The sequence below is a fragment of the Medicago sativa genome, chromosome 6, assembly GCF_051527215.1.
Source record: "Medicago sativa cultivar Bolivia chromosome 6, Bolivia_mono, whole genome shotgun sequence".
Lineage (NCBI taxonomy): Eukaryota > Viridiplantae > Streptophyta > Magnoliopsida > Fabales > Fabaceae > Medicago > Medicago sativa.
Genome location: NC_140754.1, coordinates 41,939,666 through 41,964,068, shown reverse-complemented (window position 1 = coordinate 41,964,068; position 24,403 = coordinate 41,939,666). Strand labels below are relative to the sequence as shown.

The window sequence follows — 24,403 nt, the reverse complement described above, 5'->3', positions numbered from 1 at the left end:
AGTTTCTGCCAATATCTAACTTGGTAAAATCATAAAGAAAAAACTTACGATTGCATCACTTGTAACTTGGTCCAGCTGCTTTCCTCTCTTACCTTGTCGTGTTTCAATAAAAACTTCAGCTTGAGTAGGAGGCTCTCTATCATCCTTGGTTGCACGCTATCCAAAGCAAAAAATTATTCTCTAATAGTAGAAAAATCATCACTAATAGAAGAATTTAATTATTCGGTAATAGTAGTAAAAGTTATATACCAATCTTTCCCTTATGACAGCAAAGCTTATGGGACCCGCTTGATGTCTCCATTTTTGTTTATCTATATTCTTAGCATTTTGATGACTGATTTCCTGTATTCATATGATGAACTAAATTGATCAAATATGAAAATAATAATGTAGAATAATAAACAATTAAAATTAAATTTATCTTACTCGAATAGCTTCATATCTCCAATAAGTCATTAATTTCTTAAAGTGTGCTTCAGGTATGCTATCTGGACGGTTTTTCAGCCTCTCACGCAAGTTTCTATACTTAGTAAAATGATTTTTCTTAATCAACCATTTATACCGCCTCCAAGCATCATTTATAATAGCATATACAACCTTCTTTCCTTTTTCTGGAACAATGTATCTTTTCTGCAACGAAAAGGAACGTATATAGATAAATATATTGGATTAAGGATTAAGTGAAGGAACAATGTACTGTGTTATACCCTAATTTTGGACCTAAAAATACTTATTCAAAATATTTTTTCTATCTTGAATATATGTCTATTACTCTTGAAGAATTGCCAATTTGCTATTGTTTACACTGACATTTTACTCTGCTTTATCTCTCAATTTAGCTCTAAAAATCTTTTCAACTGTGTGTTTGTCTACGTTTTCTTGCATTTCAAGTCATCCAGAAATATTTTCCTTGCATTTCAAGTAATTTGAATTTGTCTCTGATCAATTGCATATTTCTCTGCATTTTATTTCAACATTATTTGCAAAATTCATGAAAAAGGGTATTTTAGTCATTTCCTGCATTCAAACTCATTTTAGTCCTTGAAAATTGTCTCTGAGTCTTTTCAATTGGTTTGAATAAACTCTTGCTTTAATTCCCTGATAAAATTCATTCCAAATTGCATCTGAGACGTTTTGAGTCAATTCAGTCCCCAGGGGCATTTTGGTCATTTCACATGAAATTTTGACAGAGAGAGGTTACTTTGAAGTACCTCATTTATGTAGTTGGTTCATTTTAGTCCGTTTGTTGATTTTATTTTTGGTTTCACTTTACGTTATTTTCAAAATTACATTTTTTAACCAATTTTATTTTAAATTTCATTTTAGTCCTTCAAAGTTGTTAAAATTGCAATTTAGTCCTTTAGTTTAGTAAATTGCAGATTAGTCCGTTTTTGTCCAAGTCTTAAGTCCAGGCACAGGTGGCGCTCTCTCATTGGTCAGGGTCCACATGGCACTTGCAGATTGGTCCAACTATCACATGTGTCAGCTATAAAAGCCCAGTCACAGTCAATGGTCAAGGACCCATTCATTCTGTTACACATCATCAAAAACACTTTTCTTTTTCTCTCTCCCAAATTTTCAGATCAAAGTTCAACGTTTTGGATGAACTTGATGAATATTCATCAAGAACACCTAAAACCACCGTAACAGAACCACCATAACTAACTTGCTCTCTCTTCTCCAAACTCTCTCCCCACCGTAACTGATTCCTCTCACCACCACAACAACCTTCCACCGCCGTAATCCACCATCTTCATCCTCACAAATTCGAATCAAATTCCAACACCGAATCAAACAAAATCTCAGGATACCAATCCAAATCAAACTCCAACACCGAATCAAACAAAGACTCAGAATACAAATTCGAATCACAAGCTACGATCTGAGTTTGTTACAAGACCGTAACTAACTCAGTTACTTGAAGGTCGAAGAACCAACACGAAGGAGCGAAGAAGAGAAAGAGGAAAGGATTCAGAGGAGCAAACAAGTTTACCGGCGAAAGGGATCTTTTCACGAAGCATTTCATCTTCATCTTCTCAAAATCTCCGATTCGAACACGGTATGTGACTCTTTCGTCCTTCCTTCGTCGTCATTTGTTTGATTCAGTGTATGTGAAGAAGTGAAAAAACATTTCGAAACTTTGAAGTCCGATCTACTCCGATTCAAGCATTTTTTTTTGAAAACAAACTTTGAATTCGGAAAGAGCATGATAAGAAGAATCTAACGATGTAAAGAATTTCGAGATCGGAGTAGAACGAAGTTCGCCGACGCCGGAAACCGCCACCGGCAACCGTCGCCGGCGTTCAAAGCTTCGTCGGAGAAGAAAGCTTATGTTGCAGAGTCTCTCTCTCTAACTTGTGTTAGAGAGAGAAGTGTTTTTGATTTTGTGTTAATTTCCCTTGGTTATGCGTATATATACCTCTTGTAATCACACGCATGAGCGTCCCTGGCTCCATACTGTGTTCTCTTGTGTTTTGGTCGTTGGATATGTTGTTGTGCCACGTGTATGCTGGTGATCTTTTGTTTCCATGTGCCTGCTGTGCTTTATCATGTGTCCTACGTTATCAACCATTAGATCTAGGGTTTAGGCAGATCTGGATCAATCCAACGCTCTTAAAGCGTTTGGATGATCCAGAGTCCATTTCCCTTTGGGCTTGGACCTAGGCTTCCTGCAATATTTCGTTTTGTGCTTATTTTCTTGCTATATACACACTGTTTCTTGATATTCACACCACTACCTTACCAAAGAACCTTTAAAAAATTCCTAAAAATTTTACTACATGTTCTTGCTGATTTTCTTGACATTTTTGTGATATTTTTATGTGTTAAAACCTGAGGAAAATATATGTGGTATTTCTTGCTAATTTGTTTACTATTTTGTTAAAATTTGTGAAGTTTTGTATGTTTTTGAGTCTAAAAATCCTTTAAAATTCTAAAAATTTTCCATGTATGTTTCTTGTTAGTTTTGTGATATTTTTGTGATGATTTTGCATATTAAAAATTGATAAAAAATAATGTGATGCTTTTCTTGCTATTTTGTGATGTTTTGTATTAAAAATTTGTAAAAAGTACATGTTCTTGATCCCTAATCATGATACATGATGTTGATTTGTGAAGTGTGAATTTTTAATGAATTTCTTGCTGTTTTGAAGTGTTTTTTACTGCATGTGAATATATTGTATGTGTTTACCTGTTTTACAAGTCATGTGAATGTTTGTTTGTGAAAATAAAGTGCCAAGTATGTCTAGAATATGACATGATTCTTGACTTGAATGTGTTCTTATAATTCTCACATTATTGATGGTAATAAAGCCTTTAGAAAATTGTCATGATGTGAGGAGTATAGGTCATACACTTGTTTTGATGTTATGATGAATTTTGGGGATATTTTGCTAATTTTGAGGAGTATAGGTCATAGACTATAAGAGTCTTATTACTTTTAGGTTAAGCCAGTCTTCCCCAAGAAAAAATGAGATATCAAAGGTTAAAAAGGTTCAAACGTAATCAATGTTTGACACCCGAAAACCAAGATAAAACATACTCAAACACACACACAAACACTAGAAGAGTTGATACATTGACATAGGCCCATATAGTCTTCTTCTTCTTTGGTATAGCTTTCCAATTTGTGTAAGTAAGAGGACATAAATCTGACATCCTTGCTACTGATCCCAAAAAATTGCTGAATTCAGAAACTATCTTTTGACTTGGTCCAATGACCTCTCCTTCTTCATTTAAGGTGATTTCTTGTCTATCAACTAGTGACCGAGCATGAATTTTTAAGCACAATGTGCTTCCTCTTTTTTTTTTTTTTTATGCTTCTCCTAGTTAACATTCCAATATCACAAGAGTTATACATATATATACACATATATAAGAGAAGCAGTGGAAAGCCAAACTAGTAGGGGTGTTACCTTCCATATTGAATTATCACCATCATCATTTTCATAGTTTATCTCACCCTCAACTTCTTGTTCCCTGTCAAGTTCTTCATTTTCAGACTCCTCTGCTTCAAGTTGCTCCCTACTCCTTTTAAAGTACTCATAAAGTGACATTGACGGAATCTTTGGAGTACTCTTTTGCTTTTTCGATGGTCCATCATCACCAAGGTCCTTTTGGACTTGAACAGAAAAGTTGTTGCTTAATCCATTGAACATAGATTGGTCCACTAGTTAATAAAATACTCACATCAGTCAAGTACAACACAAGTAAAAACAAAAAACTGCATCATGACATTGTCACTTTACATAGAATTCGACAAAACTAAATGTGAGAAAATTAGGAAAACAATGGTCACATGTTTTGTTAGTTTCCATAGCATGTGCATTTGATGTAGCACTTACACTTCGGAGTTATCTTTTGCTTCTTGGATGGTCTGTGATTAACAAGGTCCGTTTTGTGTTGAGCAGATCCATTCATCATAGAGCCGTCCACTAGTTAATAAAGTACTCACATCAGCCAAATAAAAGACAGGTAAAAAAAACTACATCATGACATTGTCAGTTAACATAGAATTTGCCAAAAATAAATGTGAGAAAATTGGGAAAAAAATTGTCACATGTTTTGTTAGTTCCTATAAACTGCATTTGATGTAGCACTTGCGCTTCAGAGTATTCTTTTGCTTCTTGGATGGTCCGTGATTAACAAGGTCCTTTTTGATTTGAGCAGAAACTTTGTTGCTTAATCCACTCATCATAGAGTCGTCCACTAGTTAATAAAGTACTCACATCAGCCAAAAAAAAGACAGTAAAAAAAAACTACATAATGACATTGTCAGTTAACATAGAATTCGCCAAAAATAAATGTGAGAAAATTGGGAAAAAAAATTGTCACATGTTTTGTTAGTTCCTAAAAACTGCATTTGATGTAGCACTTATGCTTCAGATTATTCTTTTGCTTCTTGGATGGTCCGTGATTAACAAGGTCCTTTTTGATTTGAGCAGAAACTTTGTTGCTTAATCCATTCATCATAGAGTCGTCCACTAGTTTGGCTTTTAGACACATGAAACAAATAGATAACTAATAAAAGACCTTGTTGAACATGTGATTGTTTCATGTGATCCTGCTTTTTATGTTCTATTTGAGTAGATTCTGCCTCTTGGATATCGAAATTCTAGTTGTCTATGGTTTTTGCTTCTTTTGACCTTCAATTGAAATTTGCCCCTGCTTTGAATTTTTTTCCAACCAAGCTTTGAACTTTTGATAGTGTTTTATGTGAAAGCAAAATAACTGCCTAATGGTTTTGTAATAAAAAAAAAATGTGATAAACATTAAAATCATTATTAAATAATCACTTAATATGTCACTTGTATTTGAAAGAAAAATAATTGTCAAATGGTAAATAAAATAAAAGAATAGTGAAAATCAATATTGATAAATGGTTTAAAATAAAAACTATTATTGATGAAATGAAATAGGTTTGATAGTTAGGTGTGTCTTTTTATAGTATCTATCATATTATACTGTTCATTTTATTTAATTTTTGGCCCAATAATGTTCAATTTAATTTAATTTTACTAAAATTAGATGTATGGAATACTGAAACCATAAGTACGGTTAAATGGTTTTGATCGTGTTCTTTGTGAAACCAAAATAACTGCCTAATGGTTTTAAATGAAATTATTAATTTGTTTTATACAATTTATCTTCTAGAAAAACAAAACATACTTTTGTTTTAAAAATTTAATTATTAAATATTTAAAATTCTTCAAGTCATTGGAATATACATTGAAATAATTACTCCATTGAAAAATGATTTGAAAACCGCTTCAACTTTCATTTGGAACCGCTTCAACTTCCCTTCAACTTTCCTTTGCAACCGCTTCAACTTTCCTTTGCAACCATTCACTCTTGAAAACCGCTTCAACTTTCCTTCAAATTTCCTTTGCAACCGCTTCAACTTTCCTTTGCAACCATTCACTCTTGAGTTCCATCTCCTGTACACAAGAGAACTCTATCTGTTGCTATGGCTCCAACAATCCAGAAAAAGGTTAGTAGTAACTATATAGATGATGATATTACTTTCTCTATTCTCTCTAAACTTCCTATTAAATCTTTCAAGAGGTTTTCTTGCGCCTGCAAATCGTGGTCTTTTTTACTTGAAAACCCCAATTTCATAACCATGTTCCGCAACAATCTATTGTCCAAATCTCATCCGTTGTACGATGATGCATTTCTCATTCTAAACCATTTTCCACAACCATTTCATGTGGATATTTATGTACTTTCTAGTGATAGGTTTGAGAATAAAGTGAAATTGGATTTGACACCTTCATTACCCTTGGAAAATGGTTATGAGCATATTCGTATATTAGGCTCAGCTATTAATGGTACTCTTTGTATATGTGACTATGTTGGTAATACAAGTGTTGCATTATGGAACCCTGTTACTGAGGAAGTTAAGGCCATTCCTCCTCTCACCAGAAAGGTTACGATTGAATATCGTCTTCATGGATTTGGCTATGGCCATATTAGGGAAGACTATAAAGTCATTCAATATGTTGATTCATATACATTTAATGATAATGTTCTGGTGAATGAGTGTTTTTGGAACATATATAGTCTAAACAGCAACTCATGGAAGAAAATCAATTTTGATATGCCAAGTCGTTACCAGGATTTTGATACTGAGGTGTATTTGAATGGGATGTGTCATTGGTGCGGAGGAACACATACTGAGGCATATACACTGAGGTGTATAAATGACACTGTATATGCCTCAGTATGTGTTCCTCCGCACCAATGACACATCCCATTCAAATACACCTCAGTATCAAAATCCTGGTAACGACTTGGCATATCAAAATTGATTTTCTTCCATGAGTTGCTGTTTAGACTATATATGTTCCAAAAACACTCATTCACCAGAACATTATCATTAAATGTATATGAATCAACATATTGAATGACTTTATATTCATCCCTAATATGGCCATAGCCAAGTCCATGAAGACGATATTCAATCGTAACCTTTCTGGTGATAGGAGGAATGGCCTTAACTTCCTCAGTAACAGGGTTCCATAATGCAACACTTGTATTACCAACATAGTCATATATACAAAGAGTACCATTAATAGCTGAGCCTAATATACGAATATGCTCATAACCATTTTCCAAGGGTAATGAAGGTGTCAAATCCAATTTCACTTTATTCTCAAACCTATCACTAGAAAGTACATAAATATCCGCATGAAATGGTTGTGGAAAATGGTTTAGAATGATAAATGCATCATCGTACAACGGATGAGATTTGGACAATAGATTGTTGCGGAACATGGTTATGAAATTGGGGTTTTCAAATAAAAAAGACCACGATTTGCAGGCGCAAGAAAACCTCTTGATAGATTTAATAGGAAGTTTAGAGAGAATAGAGAAAGTAATATCATCATGTATATAGTTACTACTAACCTTTTTCTGGATTGTTGGAGCCATAGCAACAGATAGAGTTCTCTTGTGTACAGGAGATGGAACTCAAGAGTGAATGGTTGCAAAGGAAAGTTGAAGCGGTTGCAAAGGAAATTTGAAGGAAAGTTGAGGCGGTTTTCAAGAGTGAATGGTTGCAAAGGAAAGTTGAAGCGGTTGCAAAGGAAAGTTGAAGGGAAGTTGAAGCGGTTCCAAATGAAAGTTGAAGCGGTTTTCAAATCATTTTTCAATGGAGTAATTATTTCAATGTATATTCCAATGACTTGAAGAATTTTAAATATTTAATAATTAAATTTTTAAAACAAAAGTATGTTTTGTTTTTCTAGAAGATATATTGTATAAAACAAATTAATAATTTCATTTAAAACCATTAGGCTGTTATTTTGGTTTCACAAAGAACACGGTCAAAACCATTTAACCGTACTTATGGTTTCAGTATTCCGTACATCTAATTTTAGTAAAATTAAATTAAATTGAACATTATTGGGCCAAAAATTAAATAAAATGAACAGTATAATATGATAGATACTATAAAAAGACACACCTAACTATCAAAACTATTTTATTTCATCAATAATAGTTTTTATTTTAAACCATTTATCAATAATGATTTTCACTATTCTTTTATTTTATTTACCATTTGACAATTATTTTTCTTTCACATACAAGTGGCATATTAAGTGATTATTTAATAATGATTTTAATGTTTATCACATTTTTTTTATTACAAAACCATTAGGCAGTTATTTTGCTTTCACATAGAACTTTTGTGTTTTCCTTCTTGCATCATGTTGTTTAGTATGAAACCTATAACCATTAATAACAAAACCTGAAAATCTCCTAGCAACAACATTTGGTCCTCTTGACAACTCTTTAGAGCCCGTTTGATGGTCAGGATAGGATAGAGGCAGGATATGATATAAAGCTGGATAGAGATAGGATATGATAAGGACATGATAAACATTAATCATATCATGTGTTTGATGCGCACATGATAACAAACATGATATCATCATAATTAAATGAAAAAATTTCTCTCATAATTAATTAAATATTATAAAAATGGAATGTTATTAATTATAATAGAAAAAACATGCTATCATTATTTTAAAAATGACAATATTTTTAAAATGGCAAAATATCAGGATAATAAATAAGGAATGATTTTCTAATCCCATCAGGATAATTTCTAACCCAGCCTAAACTCAGGATAGAAATTACAAAGGAAAGTCAGGATAGGATAGGAAAATGGTTTATTTTATCCTATCCCGTTGGTGCATCAAACATGAGATTTAAGCAGGATATGATTAATGTATCATATCCTGTCTCCCTATCCTGACCATCAAACGCACCCTTAAGTTCATTAGATACATCATCCATCCAAGTACGGTTTTTGAACCATTCAATGAAATCCTGCCCCTGCCTCTTTGCTTTGCTCCACTTCCTTTTTTTATTGAGATTTTTTGCTACATTTTCATGCTCTCTGCAATATAGAAAACTCATTGATAACTTACTAATTAATAATTCTACTAACTTAAAACCTACAACAAATAGTGTGTTTACCTCAAAAATTTTTGAACTGCATCACAATTGAACAAGATGTGACAGTGAGCTTGATTCTTTGAATTGCTATCTAAATAAATTGCTTCACCCTTTTTCTTTCCTCCAATAGGATGACCAATATAGGGAAAAAAGTATGAACCTTCAACTTCATAAGGATAACAATTCTCACTATTCCTTCGCATTCGATTAAACCTTGTCTCTACACCACTATTCAAATACCTTGCGCATAGTGTTAAGCCTTCTTCGACTATGTATCCTTCTGCCATAGAACCTTCTGGACGACTTTTGTTACGAACGTAACCTTTCAATTTACCTAAAGACCTTTCAGGAGAGTACATCCACCTATATTGAACTGGCCCTCCCATTCTCACCTCATTCACAAGATGTATAGGCAAATGAACCATTATATCAAAGAAACTTGGAGGAAAAATTGTCTCTAGTTGGCAAAGAGTTTCTGCAATCTGTGATTCTAAGATATCAAGATCCTTCAAATCGATAACTTTTTTACATAAACAACGAAAAAATAACAAAGGCGGATTAAAGGGTGAGCAACTTGATTAGACATTGTACTTCTTATTGCTACTTGAAGTAAATAATGTAACATAATATGTGCATCATGAGTCTTGTAGCCAAAAAAATTTCTTTCGCCAAGTTGAACACACCTTGAAATGTTTGATGCACATCCATCTGGTAGTTTTGCATTTTTTAAAACGCCACAAAAAATAGATTTTTCATTTGTGGTCATAGAGAAACATGCTTTTGCAAAACCTATATCCTTCCCTTGATTGATCTCCTTCGGATGAAGTTTCTTTCTAATTCCCATGTCTTGTAAATCCAAACGAGTCTTGCCATGATCTTTTGTCATCCTCGGTATATCCAACAAGGTTCCGATAATACTATCAAAAATATTTTTCTCTATGTGCATCACATCAAGATTATGGCGCAAAGTATTATGCTTCCAATATGGCAACTCAAAAAAGATGGATTTTTTCTTCCATGGACCATTGCTAATTTTCTTTTGCTTCTTTCCAAAGACATTGTTGTAGGTTTCTAATATTTCTGAAATTTCTATCCCTTCAAGCGAATCTGGTGGAGGCCTGAATTCTTTTTCCCCATTAAAATCCCTTGATTTTGATCTATATTTATGATTCATAGGTAAGAAAACACGATGATCCATATAACACACCTTTCGACTATGGCTCAGATAGATAGAGTTAGTGTTATAATTACAGTAAGAGCAAGCCATATATCCTTTCGTACTCCATCCACTCAACATAGCATACCCTGGAAAGTCACTAATAGTCCATAAGAGAGCTGCTCGCATTTGAAAAGTTTGATCTGTCGAAGCATCATATGTCTCTACACCTAAATTCCACAGTACCTTTAACTCTTCAATTAATGGTTGGAGGTACACATCAATGTTATTTCCAGGTGAATCTCGCCCAGGTATTAGTAAAGATAACATAGAATACTCAGCCTTCATACACAACCATGGTGGGAAATTATAAGGAATCAGTATAACAGACCATGCACTATATTTCAAATTCATTGCTCTAAATGGATTGAATCCATCACTAGCCAATCCAAGTCGTATGTTACGTGAATCATGAGCAAATTCAGGATGATGACCATTGAAGTCTTTCCATGCTTGTCCATCAGCAGGATGCCTTAATTTCCCATCTTTGGAACGATCATCATGATGCCACCTTAATGAAGTGGTTGTCTCTGAACACATAAACAACCTTTGCAGTCTAGGAATCAAAGGAAAATGTCTTAATATTTTTGCAGAGACTTTGTGTTCTTTTTTGTTTTCCTCAGTCTGACCACTTTCTGTAGTACTTTCAATCCACCGTGAAGCACCACAAACATGGCATGATATGTCATTCTTATGATCTTTCCAATATAGCATACAGTCATTAGGACATGCGTCAATCTTACTATAATCAAGTCCCAAATCTCTTATCATTCCTCTAGTTTTATTATATGAATCAGGAACATTTAATAAAGGCAGAGATTCTTTCAACAACTCTAACAGAGAAGTAAAGGATGCATTGCTCCAACCATGAAGACACTTCAACAAGTACAGACGAATAATGAAAGATAATGTAGAGAAAATTTTGCATCCTGGGTACAACTCTTGGCTTGCTTCTTCAATCAGATTATAAAACTTTTTAGCATCATCATTAAGACCATTGTTAACTCCACACTCCTCTTGTATCACATCTCTAAATTTGTCATTCAATAGTTCATCAATGTTATCTAGTTATCCTCTTCAGAATCTGTATCACCATCAATATCCATGGGACTTAACCCCTCACCATGGCGATCCCAAACATTGTAGCCTTTCTCAAATCCATTTCCTATTAAATGATCAAATACGACTGCTCCTATTTTCCAAGAAGCATTGTGGCATTGAGCGCAAGGGCACAAAATCTCTAGTCCTGCAGGTTTTCCTTTGTTATAAGCATAATTAAGAAAAAAGAATACACCCTTCATGTACTCTGGGCTTTCTCTTGGAAATTTCATCCATTCTTTGTCCATTGAGTTTACTAAAAAAAGAAGTGATATCTAATCATCATCATCTTTATGCCATATCTAATTATCTAACAAGTAAAAGGAAGAAGGAAGAAAGAAGAAAGAATATCTAACTATCATCATCTCTATGTCATATCTAATCATCTAACAAGTAAAAAGAAAACAAAAAGTTACAATGAGAAAATTACTCTAGGGTTCTGTTGAAGATAAAATATAAGGAAAGAAAGAAACCATACAGTAGAGTATTTGTTGTTGGTGTAGAAAATGAGGATGCAGGTCTTCCTTACAGCTATGTCGTCTTCAGCTGTGACAAGTATAAAAATAAATGAGGAAAAATTAGTACAGCTTGAAGTATAAATTTATGGTGATTAATGAGTTCAGAGAGCCAATTAAATAATAAAATTAGTAACATTGATTTCAGCAAACGCAAAGACACGCACACAACAATTAGTCAAATGATGATGATCCTAACAATATGAGCATTAAAGAAGCACAAACATACATATATTGGTCCACTTAACAAACACTTTGGATTCTCAATGCCAAACTTAATCATAATGTAAAATATAAAATGAGAATCAGCCACCTAATTAATAAGAGAGAATCTTAAGTCTATATCAAACTTAAAAGGAATTCCTATGCTCTGTCCAATATTTATCAGAACATCCCACAAGACATATCACTAAAGATCGCATTCAAACTATGAAACTATTCCAGTTGGACACAAGTTTGTTAATAGCACAATTGCATTATAACCTTTAGAGTGGAATTGGTCATGTTTTACTTCTGTCATTCCTCATGAAAAAAATAACTTACAAAAAATGGTCCATAGTTAATTTTTGGTTTAACCTAATCAAGAGCTATACTAAGGTCAGAGATATATATCGCATAGTTCAGTACCACAATCGATACACGTGAATGGATTCAATCAAATTAAAATATTCAACAACATTTTTATGGTAACCAAACTAATCAAAATGCATCAACATGGGATACTTAATAAAACACGACAAAGTGAACAAACCTGGATGGCAAGAGATACGGAAAGTGAACGCAAATGCTCAGTGAAGTATCGGTAGATAAATCATCCACAAATAAACCAAAAGAAACAAAAAAACTTGAAATTAGTTCAAAATTCTCATTCTCATTAAGCAAAACTTCAACATATTTTAACTATCAACCAAACTTAGTTGATTTTCAATAAACTTAAACATCAAAATCAGATTTAGAGTAAGCTTTTCATATTATCCTTTCATATCATTTTCTACTAATTCTCATTTCAACAAAAAACAAAGCAATTCAAATTAACTTACAAATAAGCTTATTCTAGTTCCTATTTAGATTAACCAAAAAAATCTTAAAAATCACAATTCTTATTCTCAAAACCAACTTACGAAATTAAACATCAAAATTTCAACCTAAACTTTCGAGAAATCAGATTCATCTTACAAGAAATCAGATTCTGATTGTCAACCAAGCTTACACTAATTAGATTCAATAAACTTAAACATCAAAATCAGATTTAGAGCAAGCTTACGAGAAATTAAAAAAGCTTATAGGAAATATTTTAGATTCAGCTTAGTTTCAGATTTTAGCATATTATCAGCTTATCTCATCAAATATTTCAAATTCAGCTTACTTCTAGCATACTAATTTTCATGTCAACAAATCAAATTTTCGTGTCAGCTTATTTTCATTCTTACTCTAAACATCAAATCAGATTCAGATTGAGATTAACCTAAAAAAAATAAAAAATAAAACTGAAATATGAAATCTGAATCAGAATTAACCTTGTGAGGGAAGTGATTCGATGAGATGATGTGATTCTGATGAACAGCGATTCTGATGAACAACGATGTGATGAAGCAGTTGTTAGGAAGCGATGAACGGCGAATATGAAGCGATTATGTAGAAGTGGTTGTGAGAAGTGATTCAGTGAAGTGCTTATGAGAGAGAAAGGTAAGCGTTTGTGTTGAAGTGATTTTGAGAAGTGATTCTGAGAAGTGCTTATGAGAGGCAAACGAGAGAGAGGGAAGAGAGAGAGAGAGAGAGAGAGAGAGAGAGAGAGAGACGTGAAGAAGCGCTTATGAGAGAGAGTGAAATGAAAATTTGGATTCTTCTCTCTGAAATGTAGAAATAAAAGAAATTAAAAAAATAAAAGTAAAATAATTAAATATTATTAAAATTAAAACTGTTGTGTTATTATTGTTTAGATTAAATAAGACTACCATTTAAAATTGTGTTGTTTTAGTCAAATTACACAACAGTTTTATTTGACTCCTTTAAAAGTGGCGTTGCATTATAGCCTAAATGTTGTAGTCCCGTTTGTAAGAATTGGAAACAATATGTTATGTTTTGACAAGAGATCAAACTCACACACATGCCACTTTGCTCTATGAGCTGAATTAACGCCTTTTCGGTAGGGGTGGCAAAACGGGTCTGACCCGCCGGGCCGGGCCGTTTGGCCCGCTATTTTTGGCGGGCTGAGTCAAAGTTTTGAACTCGCTTTCTATAGTTGGCTCGGCTCGTCTCGTCTCGTTAAAATACGGGGCGGGCACGGGGCGGGGCGGGCCGGCCTGCTAAACTCGTTGGAAACGAGCACGGGCACGGGGCATGGCGGGGCGGCCCGCTTAACTCGTGTTTCAATTTGTTATTTTAAGTCTTATTTGATGTTTTTGGATTTATTTTGATTGTTAGATATATTTTGAGACTTATTTTATGCTTTTGGATTTATCTTGGTTGTTGAGTTTATTTATTTTGAGACTTATTTTATAATTTGGTTGTTGGATTTATTTTATGATTTGTTTTATGTTTCGCATTTGCCTTATTTTGCTATTAGTTATGATGTTGAATTTGACAATTTGATGATTATATTGTTTTTCACAAATTTACTTGCTACCTATTCTTTTATATTTTTTTACGATAAAAGCATCATAGTATTTTTGTAACAATTAAGTTGCAAAAAAAAATAATTTTGATTGGCGGGCCGGCCCGCCAACTCGCAAGCCCGCCATTAAACGGGGCGGGGTGAGATTTTGGACTCGGTCACAAAATTTGACTCGGCTCGTCTCGTCTCGTTTTTAGCGGGCTTAGACGGGGCGGGCCTATATGGGGCGGGCCGGCCCGCTTTGCCATCCCTACTTTTCGGAAACTAAAACATTCAATATTTGTTTGTGAACCTAACTCAATGCCTACTTAACAAAATAAATTATGATACAAACGATAACTATTCTTTATAAAATATTTTTCGATCTTATCTATAAAGAATATTTTTCATACAAACCTAACTCATGCAACTTTCTAAGATTCACTTACCATATTTGGTAAACAAACTCAATGTTTCACTCATACTATCATAATAATTTCAGTTGATTGAAACTCCCCATAGCCCCTGCATATATACAGTCTATAAACGTTTTCATCAACACTCAAAATTTTATAACATAAGTTTAAAGAAAACACATGACTCCCAAATATTCTACAACAACAACAACAACGCCTTATCCCACTAAGTGGGGTCGGCTACATGGATCAAATGCCGCCATAATGTTCTATCAAAGACCATATTTGGATCCAACTCATTGACCTCTAAATCTTTTCTAATGGTTTCTCTAATAGTTTTCTTAGGTCTTCCTCTACCTCTTTTAACCTGACTCTCCTCCATTTGATCTACTCTTCTTACCACGGCGTCTACGGGTCTTCTCTCTACATGTCCAAACCATCTAAGCCTATTTTCTACCAACTTTTCTACTATAGGTGCTACCCCCACTCTCTCTCTAATGATGTCATTCCTAATCCTATCATGTCTAGTCTTACCACTCATCCAACGCAACATCCTCATCTCCGCTACGCTTACTTTACTCTCGTGTTGGCTCTTAACCGCCCAACACTCCGTACCATACAACATTGCCGGTCTGACTGCTGTCCGATAGAACTTTCCTTTCAGCTTAAGTGGTACTTTCTTATCGCACAAAACACCTGAGGCTCTTCTCCATTTCAACCACCCAGCTTGAATACGATGATGTACATCAGCTTCTATTTCTCCGTCATTTTGTACTATGACTCCCAAATATTCTACTTATTCAAAAATCAATTCAACTAAATAATGTTTGCTGAGAATTAAGATGATGCATCCGTTTGCTAATCATTAAGATAAAATTGAAAAAAAAAAAATTCCTTGCCACCAATATTATTATTGTCATTAAAAGCCTATTGATTGTCACCAACATATGCACATACCATGTTCTAATAAATCTAATTTAAAATGAATTGATTTAAAAATGCACATACCATGTTCTAGTAATTCTAATTTAAAATAATCATTATTATTGAAAATCATTATTTTTAAATCTTCAAAATTTAACCATGTTGAAAATATTTTTTGGATTAGTTGTATAATAGCAAGACAAGTGAGGATGATTTCAATATTGGCATGATTGGTGTATTGAGTCTCGTCTGATTTGAATCGCATTAGCATGCCAATTATCCCCACCACCGACTTCTATAAAATAAGCTAATAATAGATGACAATAAACATGTCTATGGAACAATGTTGGACAATAGTTCACGTGTTTTTGTGGGATCATTCCAATAAGATTCAAAATATCCCAAGCCCCTATACACTACAAGAAACATTACAATTTCCCAGGGGCGGAATCCCTGTCAAAAGGGCGGAATCCCTGGCAAACTGGACGTTTGTCAGGGAATTTCCCAGGGGCATAACCCATCGCAAAACCGCTCATCGAAATTTTTTTGCCAGGGATCCCACCCCTGGGAAAAAAAACGAGGGCCTTAATCCCTGGTAAAAGCCCTGGCATTTTCCCTGACATAAGCCCTGGTATTTTCCCTCACTTTATTCTGCAACCAGACTGACTGTGACTCTGACTGACTCTGACTCTGACTGACTCAAGTCAATTCGAAAAATACCAGGGACATGCGAGGGGTTTAACCCCTGGCAAACGTCCATTTTATTTTTTTTTAAAAATGTTTTATTTATAAAAACGTATTTTTTATTAATTAATTAAATATTTTAAAAATAATTTTAATTTATGAAATGTATTTAAATTAATTAAAAAAATCGATTTTTTTTAAAAGTGGTTTTTCAAATACAATTAAATGGCTCAAAAATCATTTTAATTAATAAAATATATTTTTTATTAATTAAATAAATATTTTAAAAATAATTTTAATTAAGAAAACGTATTTAAATTGATTAAAAAAATCGATTTTTTTTAAAAGTTGTTTTTCAAATACAGTTAAATGGCTCAAAAATCATTTTAATTAATAAAATATATTTTAAAAAATTTTAAAATTATTTTTTAAAACACAATTTAATGCATATAAACAAAGTGTAGTCACACAAACACTACTAAGTCTAATTAATAGGCATGAAATAAAAATTGTACTTAATTGTACTTAATAATATTACAGACCATATACTGGAAAATAAATATTGTTCAGGGAAGCATAGAAAACCTCCGAAAGTCATACAAACCATAATATAATAATAAATAAAACACACAACAAGCATCATATGCATCAATCATCCTCCTCGATCCCGTCATCGTCGTCGTCATCATCACCTTCACCATACACTTCATAGGGGTCGTCCGCATCATCATCACACGCTGGAGCTCTCACATTATGCTAGCTTTGCTGGCTTCCACCCTGCTGCCCAACATCTTGCCCATCCAAATTCCAGCCTTGCTCTTGCCTAAATGCGTCCAGCTGAGAGTCTAAGAATTCTCGCTGTCTCCTAAGCACATTCTGAATAAGCTCCTCTTGGGTTTGCATCTGGGCAGCAAGCTGCTCTTGAGTCAACCTAGCGATCAATTCCCGCATCTCGGGAGTGAGTTCAGGTTGACGAGAAGATCCCTCCCCGGCATTAAGGGTCAACTTGAGAGTGGCAGCAACACCCTTACGGTAGTTGCCAGCTAAGTTTCCTGCACCGTACAAACGCCCCTTTTTCTTCTCACCAGCAACTTTCGTCCAGGTACGGAGTGTGAGAGCTTCGTCAACAGAGCATCCTTTGGAGAGCGACTCTGATAGCTGCCGATCATACTCCTCCTAAAATAAATAATAACAATAGTTAAAGAGAAATAAAAATTAACAAAAAATTATAACCACAAATAAAATTAATTAAAATAGACTTATGTAACAATTACCTGGCATAGCCTGGAGCGATCGTCAACATATTGGCCTGATCAATAGGTGTGGGTCTTCTTGTGGAGCTCATTTATATATGGCTCCCTACCCAGCTTCTTTGCCTAATTGACAAGAAACACAATTATTAAGTAGGTAGTAAAACATTACACTATTTAACCACAAAAAATTTAAAAACATACATTCTAAAATTAATTAACAGAGTTATTATTTTTACCAGTCGACGGGCATGCTCTGCTGCGCTTATGCATCCTCCCGTGTGGATGCATCCTCCTTTCTCTGATGCTCTATTCTTCTTTGCCTTTTCTGATTTCATCTTAAACTCTGCACTCCCCCAATAGTCCACCAGCTGCCTCATAAGTGGCTCCCCGATCCAGTATGGCCTCTTTCCAATAGCCTCGTAACGAAGTCGGGTATGTCGCAACATGTCAGAGAGGCGGGCAGAAGCTCTGATGTGAAAGTTTCTCCTGATCCGATCATAGTACCTGGGGTTCCAGGTACACTTCACCTACATATTTGTTAACACATTATAGGAAATTAGTAGATTATACCATATGTGCATGTAAGTTAAAATACATATTATGATAAATATTAATATTACCCCAAAAAGATCAAACCATGCATCTTCTTCATCATCAGGGACATCACCATATGTCTTCCAAAATCCATGATACCTTCCCTGGATGATGTCTCTAATGGCACTGGCGGCTGGCTTGCAGGGTATGAAACTACAAACAATAAAAACTCATAGTTAAACATAACACAAATTTATAACAACATACATATTGAACAAAAATACAATAAAGACTTACGAGTTGCCACTGGGCTCAATGATATAGCGTTCATGATCATCTTGCGGATAAAGGGCCATCTCCTCATCAGCATCATCATCATCACCTTGTTGTTGTTGGGGCGGGGGTTGTTGTTGTTGGGGCGGGGGTTGTTGTTGTTGTTATGGTGGTGGGGGTTGCTGATGTTGGGGTGTGGGTTGCTGTTGTAGAGGGATGATAACGCCGGTTTGCCCATGAGGAGAAATCTGGAAACCCGTAGGGAGGATAAAACCAGGAGGACATCCATAACCAGCAGACACTCCACTGGGTGCAACAGCACTAGCCTGGGATGACCCACTCGATCCCTGGCTAGAAGAAGAGGGTGGTCTGGGGAAGGGAGTCAATGTGGCAAGCGTGGCAGCATCCACAACGTATGTATTGTACCGCCTCCTGCGGTCCCTGCTCTTGCCTTTCTCCTGATTTTTCGGAGGCATTGCGAATCTAGTTTATCAATAACAAAAAAAAGATTAATCTTTTTTTTAATCAATAACAAAAAAGATAATATTAAGACAATATATCTACATCATCAACAAACATATATATTAAAACAAATCATATTACAAATGTATCTTCATTCAAACTCAAATGTATTCAAGATTACAATAAATTCAAATTCAATTTCAATCATTACAAATGTGGATAACTATATCCTTCAAGTGTTGTTATCAGACGCATAGTCAAATTCATCGACATCACCATCATAAACTTGCTTGTCTTGCTGGTCCCCTTCATTATTATCATCAACAACCTCTTCATTCTCATCTTCAACTTCATTAGGCATCTCCAAAATAGAAGGGTCAACCTGGTCCCCTTCAACTTGAGAGTCACGCCAACCTGTAACTTGATCTACTTCAATTATCTCATTAACATGTGTCATATCATCTGCTTGGTAAGCAACTTCTTCATTTGCTGCTTCATTTGGTTCTTCGGTCTCGATGCGGCCCCTCGGATTTGTTTTGATTGCAACAGACCACCCTCGTTTGCGTGGTAGAGTAGGGGGATAAGGAACATAGTATACCTGCCTAACATTGTGTGCCATGATAAACGGATCATACTCTTTATATTTTTTGTCAACTCGAATGTCAACAGTGTTGCATAATTTATTAATTTTTGTCCATCTAGGAGAGGGATCAAACCAGTCACAATAAAACAACACCACTTTATTTTCATTATATGAAAGCTCATAAATGTGTTTGATCACGCCATAGAAATCATCTTCACCTCCTTCGGTAACTCCTTTTACATAAACACCACTATTATATGTCTTTTTACCTTCTGACCAAGAGTGGGTATGAAATTTATATCCATTCACGAAGTAGGTGTGAAATTCACTGGCACCTTGTAAAGGACCTTAAGATAAATACCGTAAACGAATGACTTCTTCAGTTGGTTCGGCATTGTACACTCTTTGTTTAAACCAAGCTGGAAAATATTCATGTACCGAACCAATTGCTGAACCATCACCAAACTCCTCGTAATAAGCATTAAATTCCCTATCACAAATTCAATACAAAGTTGTTAGATGAGTTAAAACTTATTGTAAAAGGGGCTAGTAGAAAAGGTTAGGTTTGATTAACTTACTCAAGGTATGGTTTAACTTCCGCGCAATTAATCAAAACATGAACATGAGCAGACCGCAACTCTCTCGGATCTACCATCCAATATTGAAGCACCTTGCCCGCATGTCGACCAGGAAGATTGAATACCGATAAGGTTGACGGATCCCTTTCACCATTAACCTCAACTTCATTTCTTATATTTGATGGAATAAGTAGACAATCAACGAAATAATGACTGATAAAGTACATGGTTTCCTTGGCAGTGTAAATAGCAACAATTGATCCTTCCACTTTTGCCAGATTTTTAACAGCTCGTTTTGAGTCACCCATGAATCTTTCAAAAGGGTACATCCACCTATATTGAACAGGTCCGCCAAGTATAGCTTCATATGGTAGATGCACAGGAAGATGTTCCATAGAGTCAAAGAAACATGGTGGAAAAATTTGCTCCAACTGACAGATAATGATTGGAATATTCTTCTCCATTTTCTCAAGTTCATCAACTCTCAAGTTTGAAGCGCACAAATTTTTAAAAAATTGACTAATCTCAATAAGTGGATTTAACACATGTTTGGGCAATGAACTAAATGCAATTGGGATAAAGTTCTCCATGAAAATGTGATTGTCATGACTTTTCATCTCATGCAACCTTCCCGTGTTGACATCGGCACACCTCCCTATGTTAGAAGAATATCCGTCGGGCATTCTCAAATCCTTCAACCATTGACACACTAATTTCGCTTCTTGGGCAGATAGGCTGTAGTTGGCTTTCGGTTTCAACAACTTCCCATTCGGTTGAGGTTTCAACTCCAAATCCTTTCTTTTTCAATATTATTCTAAGTCTTTTCTTGCCTTCTCATTGTCTTTTGTTTTGCCTTTGACATCCATCACTGTGTTAAATATGTTGTCAAAAAAATTCTTCTTAATGTGCATTACATCAAGATTGTGTCTGAGCAAGTTATCTTTCCAATATGGGAGGTCCCAAAATATACTCCTTTTAGTCCAGTGGTGGTCAGCTCCGTATCCTGGTATCGGGACAGTTCGGCCATAATCAGTGACTTTTGGATAATCACAAACTCTTGTCCACACTTCTTCTGATGAAATCTTAGGTTGCGGGCCATCAAATACTCTCTTATCCTTCCTGAAGCCATCCTTAAGTCTTCTGAACGGGTGATTATGAGGCAAGAATGGACGATGACAATCAAACCACGAACTCTTCCCACCATTATCCAGAGTAAATGCCTTTGTTTTTTCCATACAATGTGGACATGCAAATCTACCATGAGTACTCCAACCAGACAACATGCCATAAGCAGGAAAATCATTAATGGTCCACATCAAAGCTGCTCTCAACTTGAAATTTTGTTTTCTAGAAATATCATATGTCAATTCTCCAACCCACAACCTCTTCAGATCATCAATTAACGGCTGTAGAAACACGTCTATGCCTGCTTTAGGGTTATCTGGTCCTGGTACAATATAACTCAAAAACAAGTATGGTTTTGTCATGCACATCTCGGGAGGGAGATTATACGGGGTTACAATGATTGGCCAACAAGAATATGGTTTTGCCGAGGATTGGACATATGGCTGGAAACCGTCAGAGCATAATCCAAGTCTCACATTTCGTGGATCTGCTGCGAAATCAGGATGTACTCGATCAAAGTGTTTCCACGCTTCACCGTCAGAAGGATGTCGCATCACTCCAGGAATTCCATTTGAATGATGCCACGTCATTTTACTAGCAGTTTTCATCGATGCAAACAGTCTTTGTAATCTTGGTATTATTGGCAAGTAAAACATTGACTTAACCGCCACTCGTTTCTGCTTGCTGATACCGTACCTCGGACTATCACAAAATTTACATTCTTCCAATGCTCCATCATTTATCCCAAACTCATTGTCATAAAACAGCATGCATCCATTTCTACAACAATCAATCTTTTTAACTGATAATCCCAACCTCATCACCAACCTCTTCGCAGCATAATAATCATTTGGCAGATTATCTTTAAACGGAGTCACGGCCTTCAACATCTCCGTAATATCATCCATACCATCATCAGGATTAAGATAATTCGACTTATGAGCTAAAATCCACACACACATAGATAGCTTAGTGTACGAAGACCCTTCATACAAAGGTGTATTACTTTCACTCAACAATCGGTAAAATCTCTGCGCCTTCTCATTCGGGGGTTGTTCCTCTTCATCATCTTCAACATCATCACCGTAAGACAATTCCACTCCTAAAGCGTCCGCAACCATATCATCCATCATGTTGAATTGTTCTGTGTTGACATCTTCGTTGTACTCCACATTTGTTTCCACATTTGTTCCACCATGGCTAGTAGAAGCTTGTGCATTGTCCCCTACCCCAAAATTCTGAAAAATTTCACCATTATATGCCCAAAGCCAATAATTAGGCATAAAACCAACTCTTTTTAAGTGTTTCTTCACATCTCCAGGATCGGTAATTATATGTCTGCACCTACATTTTAGACACGGACATCTAACTCCTCCCTCATATCTACAAATTTCTTGCTCCCATGCCCATGAAATAAATCCGTCAACTCCTTCCACAAATTGCGGTTTTAGTCCTGTTCTTCCCGGAAACGTCCTATCGTACATCCAACTACGATAATATTGATAATACTCCATCTTCTACACGTTCACCAACTTCATCGACATATCATATTCCACGTTAAAAAATGATTACTCAATCGAGGAAAATAGCTTTATGCGCAAAAAAATAATTTTACGCTCAAACGATAAAATAAATTTTTACGCGCATACCAATTAATTTAATTTACCCCCAATTTAAAACTAACAATTTTACGCGCAAACATTTAATATTACGCACAAACATCAAATAACTATTAATTATACATGCAAACATATAATAATTATTTCCAATACAAGGGCTTATTATTTCCAATCAGCTTCATGATATGTTTTAATTTGAAAAAATAGCTTTATTTTTATAATATTCTTAAAACAGATTTTATTTTTTATTATATAAAAAGATTTAAAATTTAAACTTTGTATTTTTTATTTTTATATAAACCGATTTTAATTTGTTAAAAAAACAGCTTTATATTACATTTTTCTACTATTTTTAAACAATAGGCATTACTATATATATTACATTATTTTTTAAAAAATCAATCTATATATAAAAGTTGTCCCAAGCAAACAATTTCGCCCTAATTTTACCTAAATCCTAGCAAATAAAATTCCTGTTTTAACCCTGACCTAAAGCTTAATTACGAAACAACTATAGCCCTATTTTCCTTAACAACTATACGTAAAACAAACCACTATCCACTATTTTTTCTGCTTAATATTCCTATTTTTTATTACTTAAAAAAATTATTTACATAACTAATTCCAATAAAAAATGAAAGATGCTACCTGATCCACAATTTTAGCCAGAATACAAACAAACGTATCATAACTCAAACCCTTCCCCTCCTCCTCTCTCTCATTCTGCGATTCACACTCTTCTCAGAGTTTCACATCCCTCTCCACTTTTTTGATCCAGTTTAGAAGGCATCTCTCTCGCACTCACTCGACTGCTCCGACACCATATTCATCGTCGATGCAACCGATCCTCTCCCTTCACTACCGATGAATCCACTGCCACCGACAATCAATTATTTATATTCCAACTCAAAGTTTGTTCCTCTCTCTCTCTCCATCTCTCATCTTCATTGTCGTTTGCTTTTCCAATCAAATTATTGCTTAGGTTTAACCTAATGTTTTTTCAAGTAAAATTCTTCATCTTATCTGGTTATTGAATTTCAGTAGTATTTATACGATGAATCAATATTTTGTAAATGCACTGTTGCTGATTTCTTCAACCCACAAGGTGTATGTAAAAGTGTTTGAATGATTGTGTATGAACTATAATATTTGTTGTGTTTTTCCTCTTATTTACAGGTTGTCAAATGTGAAATCATCCATATGGAAGTCAAGTTTAAAGCTTCTATACTTTTTTAGGTGAGGTTCATTTGTAATTTGTTTTCTTATTTTGCAGTTTTTTTTTAGAGGATCATATCATAGGTTTTTATTTATTTTTTTTTTGGTGTTTTTCATTTTACAACTAATTGTTTTATGCTAGGTTGATATTACTCTACACTGATATCGATGATTTTATATGTGCCTCTATATCGAGTTTAATGGTGTTTTTTCATTTTACAAGTATTTAGTTTACACTTGGTTGATATGTAGTTAGTTTTATAGCCGCAGATGCCAATTTAAAAATAATTATTGCAATTTGTTTCCACCATCTCACCTTATTTTATTTTTTTCAGCACATCATGGAAGAAG

The 24,403-nt window shown here is 34.7% G+C and overlaps 1 protein-coding gene and 2 pseudogenes across 2 annotated transcripts; all 3 read right to left on the bottom strand.

Moving 5' to 3' along the window:
* Nucleotides 1–15: 15 nt before the first annotated feature.
* Nucleotides 16–13,616, bottom strand: LOC146915222 (uncharacterized; annotated as a pseudogene). Its single transcript, XR_015016601.1, has 11 exons — nucleotides 12,545–13,616; nucleotides 11,757–11,824; nucleotides 8,986–11,534; nucleotides 8,775–8,905; nucleotides 8,252–8,293; nucleotides 4,603–4,707; nucleotides 4,344–4,433; nucleotides 3,915–4,168; nucleotides 427–630; nucleotides 250–342; nucleotides 16–156 (listed from the first exon to the last, which is right to left on the bottom strand). The product of XR_015016601.1 is annotated as an uncharacterized LOC146915222 (transcript).
* A 3,394-nt stretch (nucleotides 13,617–17,010) lies between these two features.
* LOC146915221 (uncharacterized) lies at nucleotides 17,011–18,553 on the bottom strand. The gene is made up of 5 exons (XM_085721287.1): nucleotides 18,495–18,553; nucleotides 18,284–18,410; nucleotides 17,900–18,190; nucleotides 17,736–17,786; nucleotides 17,011–17,586 (listed from the first exon to the last, which is right to left on the bottom strand). Exons 1-5 carry the CDS (start codon nucleotides 18,551–18,553, stop codon nucleotides 17,167–17,169), a joined length of 948 nt encoding a protein of 315 aa, XP_085577413.1. The 3' UTR covers nucleotides 17,011–17,166.
* A 551-nt stretch (nucleotides 18,554–19,104) lies between these two features.
* On the bottom strand, nucleotides 19,105–22,732 carry LOC146915220 (uncharacterized; annotated as a pseudogene).
* Nucleotides 22,733–24,403: the final 1,671 nt, after the last annotated feature.

Bases quoted from the DNA above. Each gene is read 5' to 3' on its own strand.
- LOC146915221 (XM_085721287.1), bottom strand. From the start codon at position 18,553: ATGGCCCTTTATCCGCAAGATGATCATGAACGCTATATCATTGAGCCC. The intron at 18,411-18,494 runs GTAAGTCTTTAT...TATTGTTTGTAG, and splicing joins ATTGAGCCCAGTGGCAACTC to TTTCATACCCTGCAAGCCAG. The intron at 17,787-17,899 runs GTAAAAATAATA...CTTGTCAATTAG, and splicing joins CAGAGCATGCCCGTCGACTG to GCAAAGAAGCTGGGTAGGGA.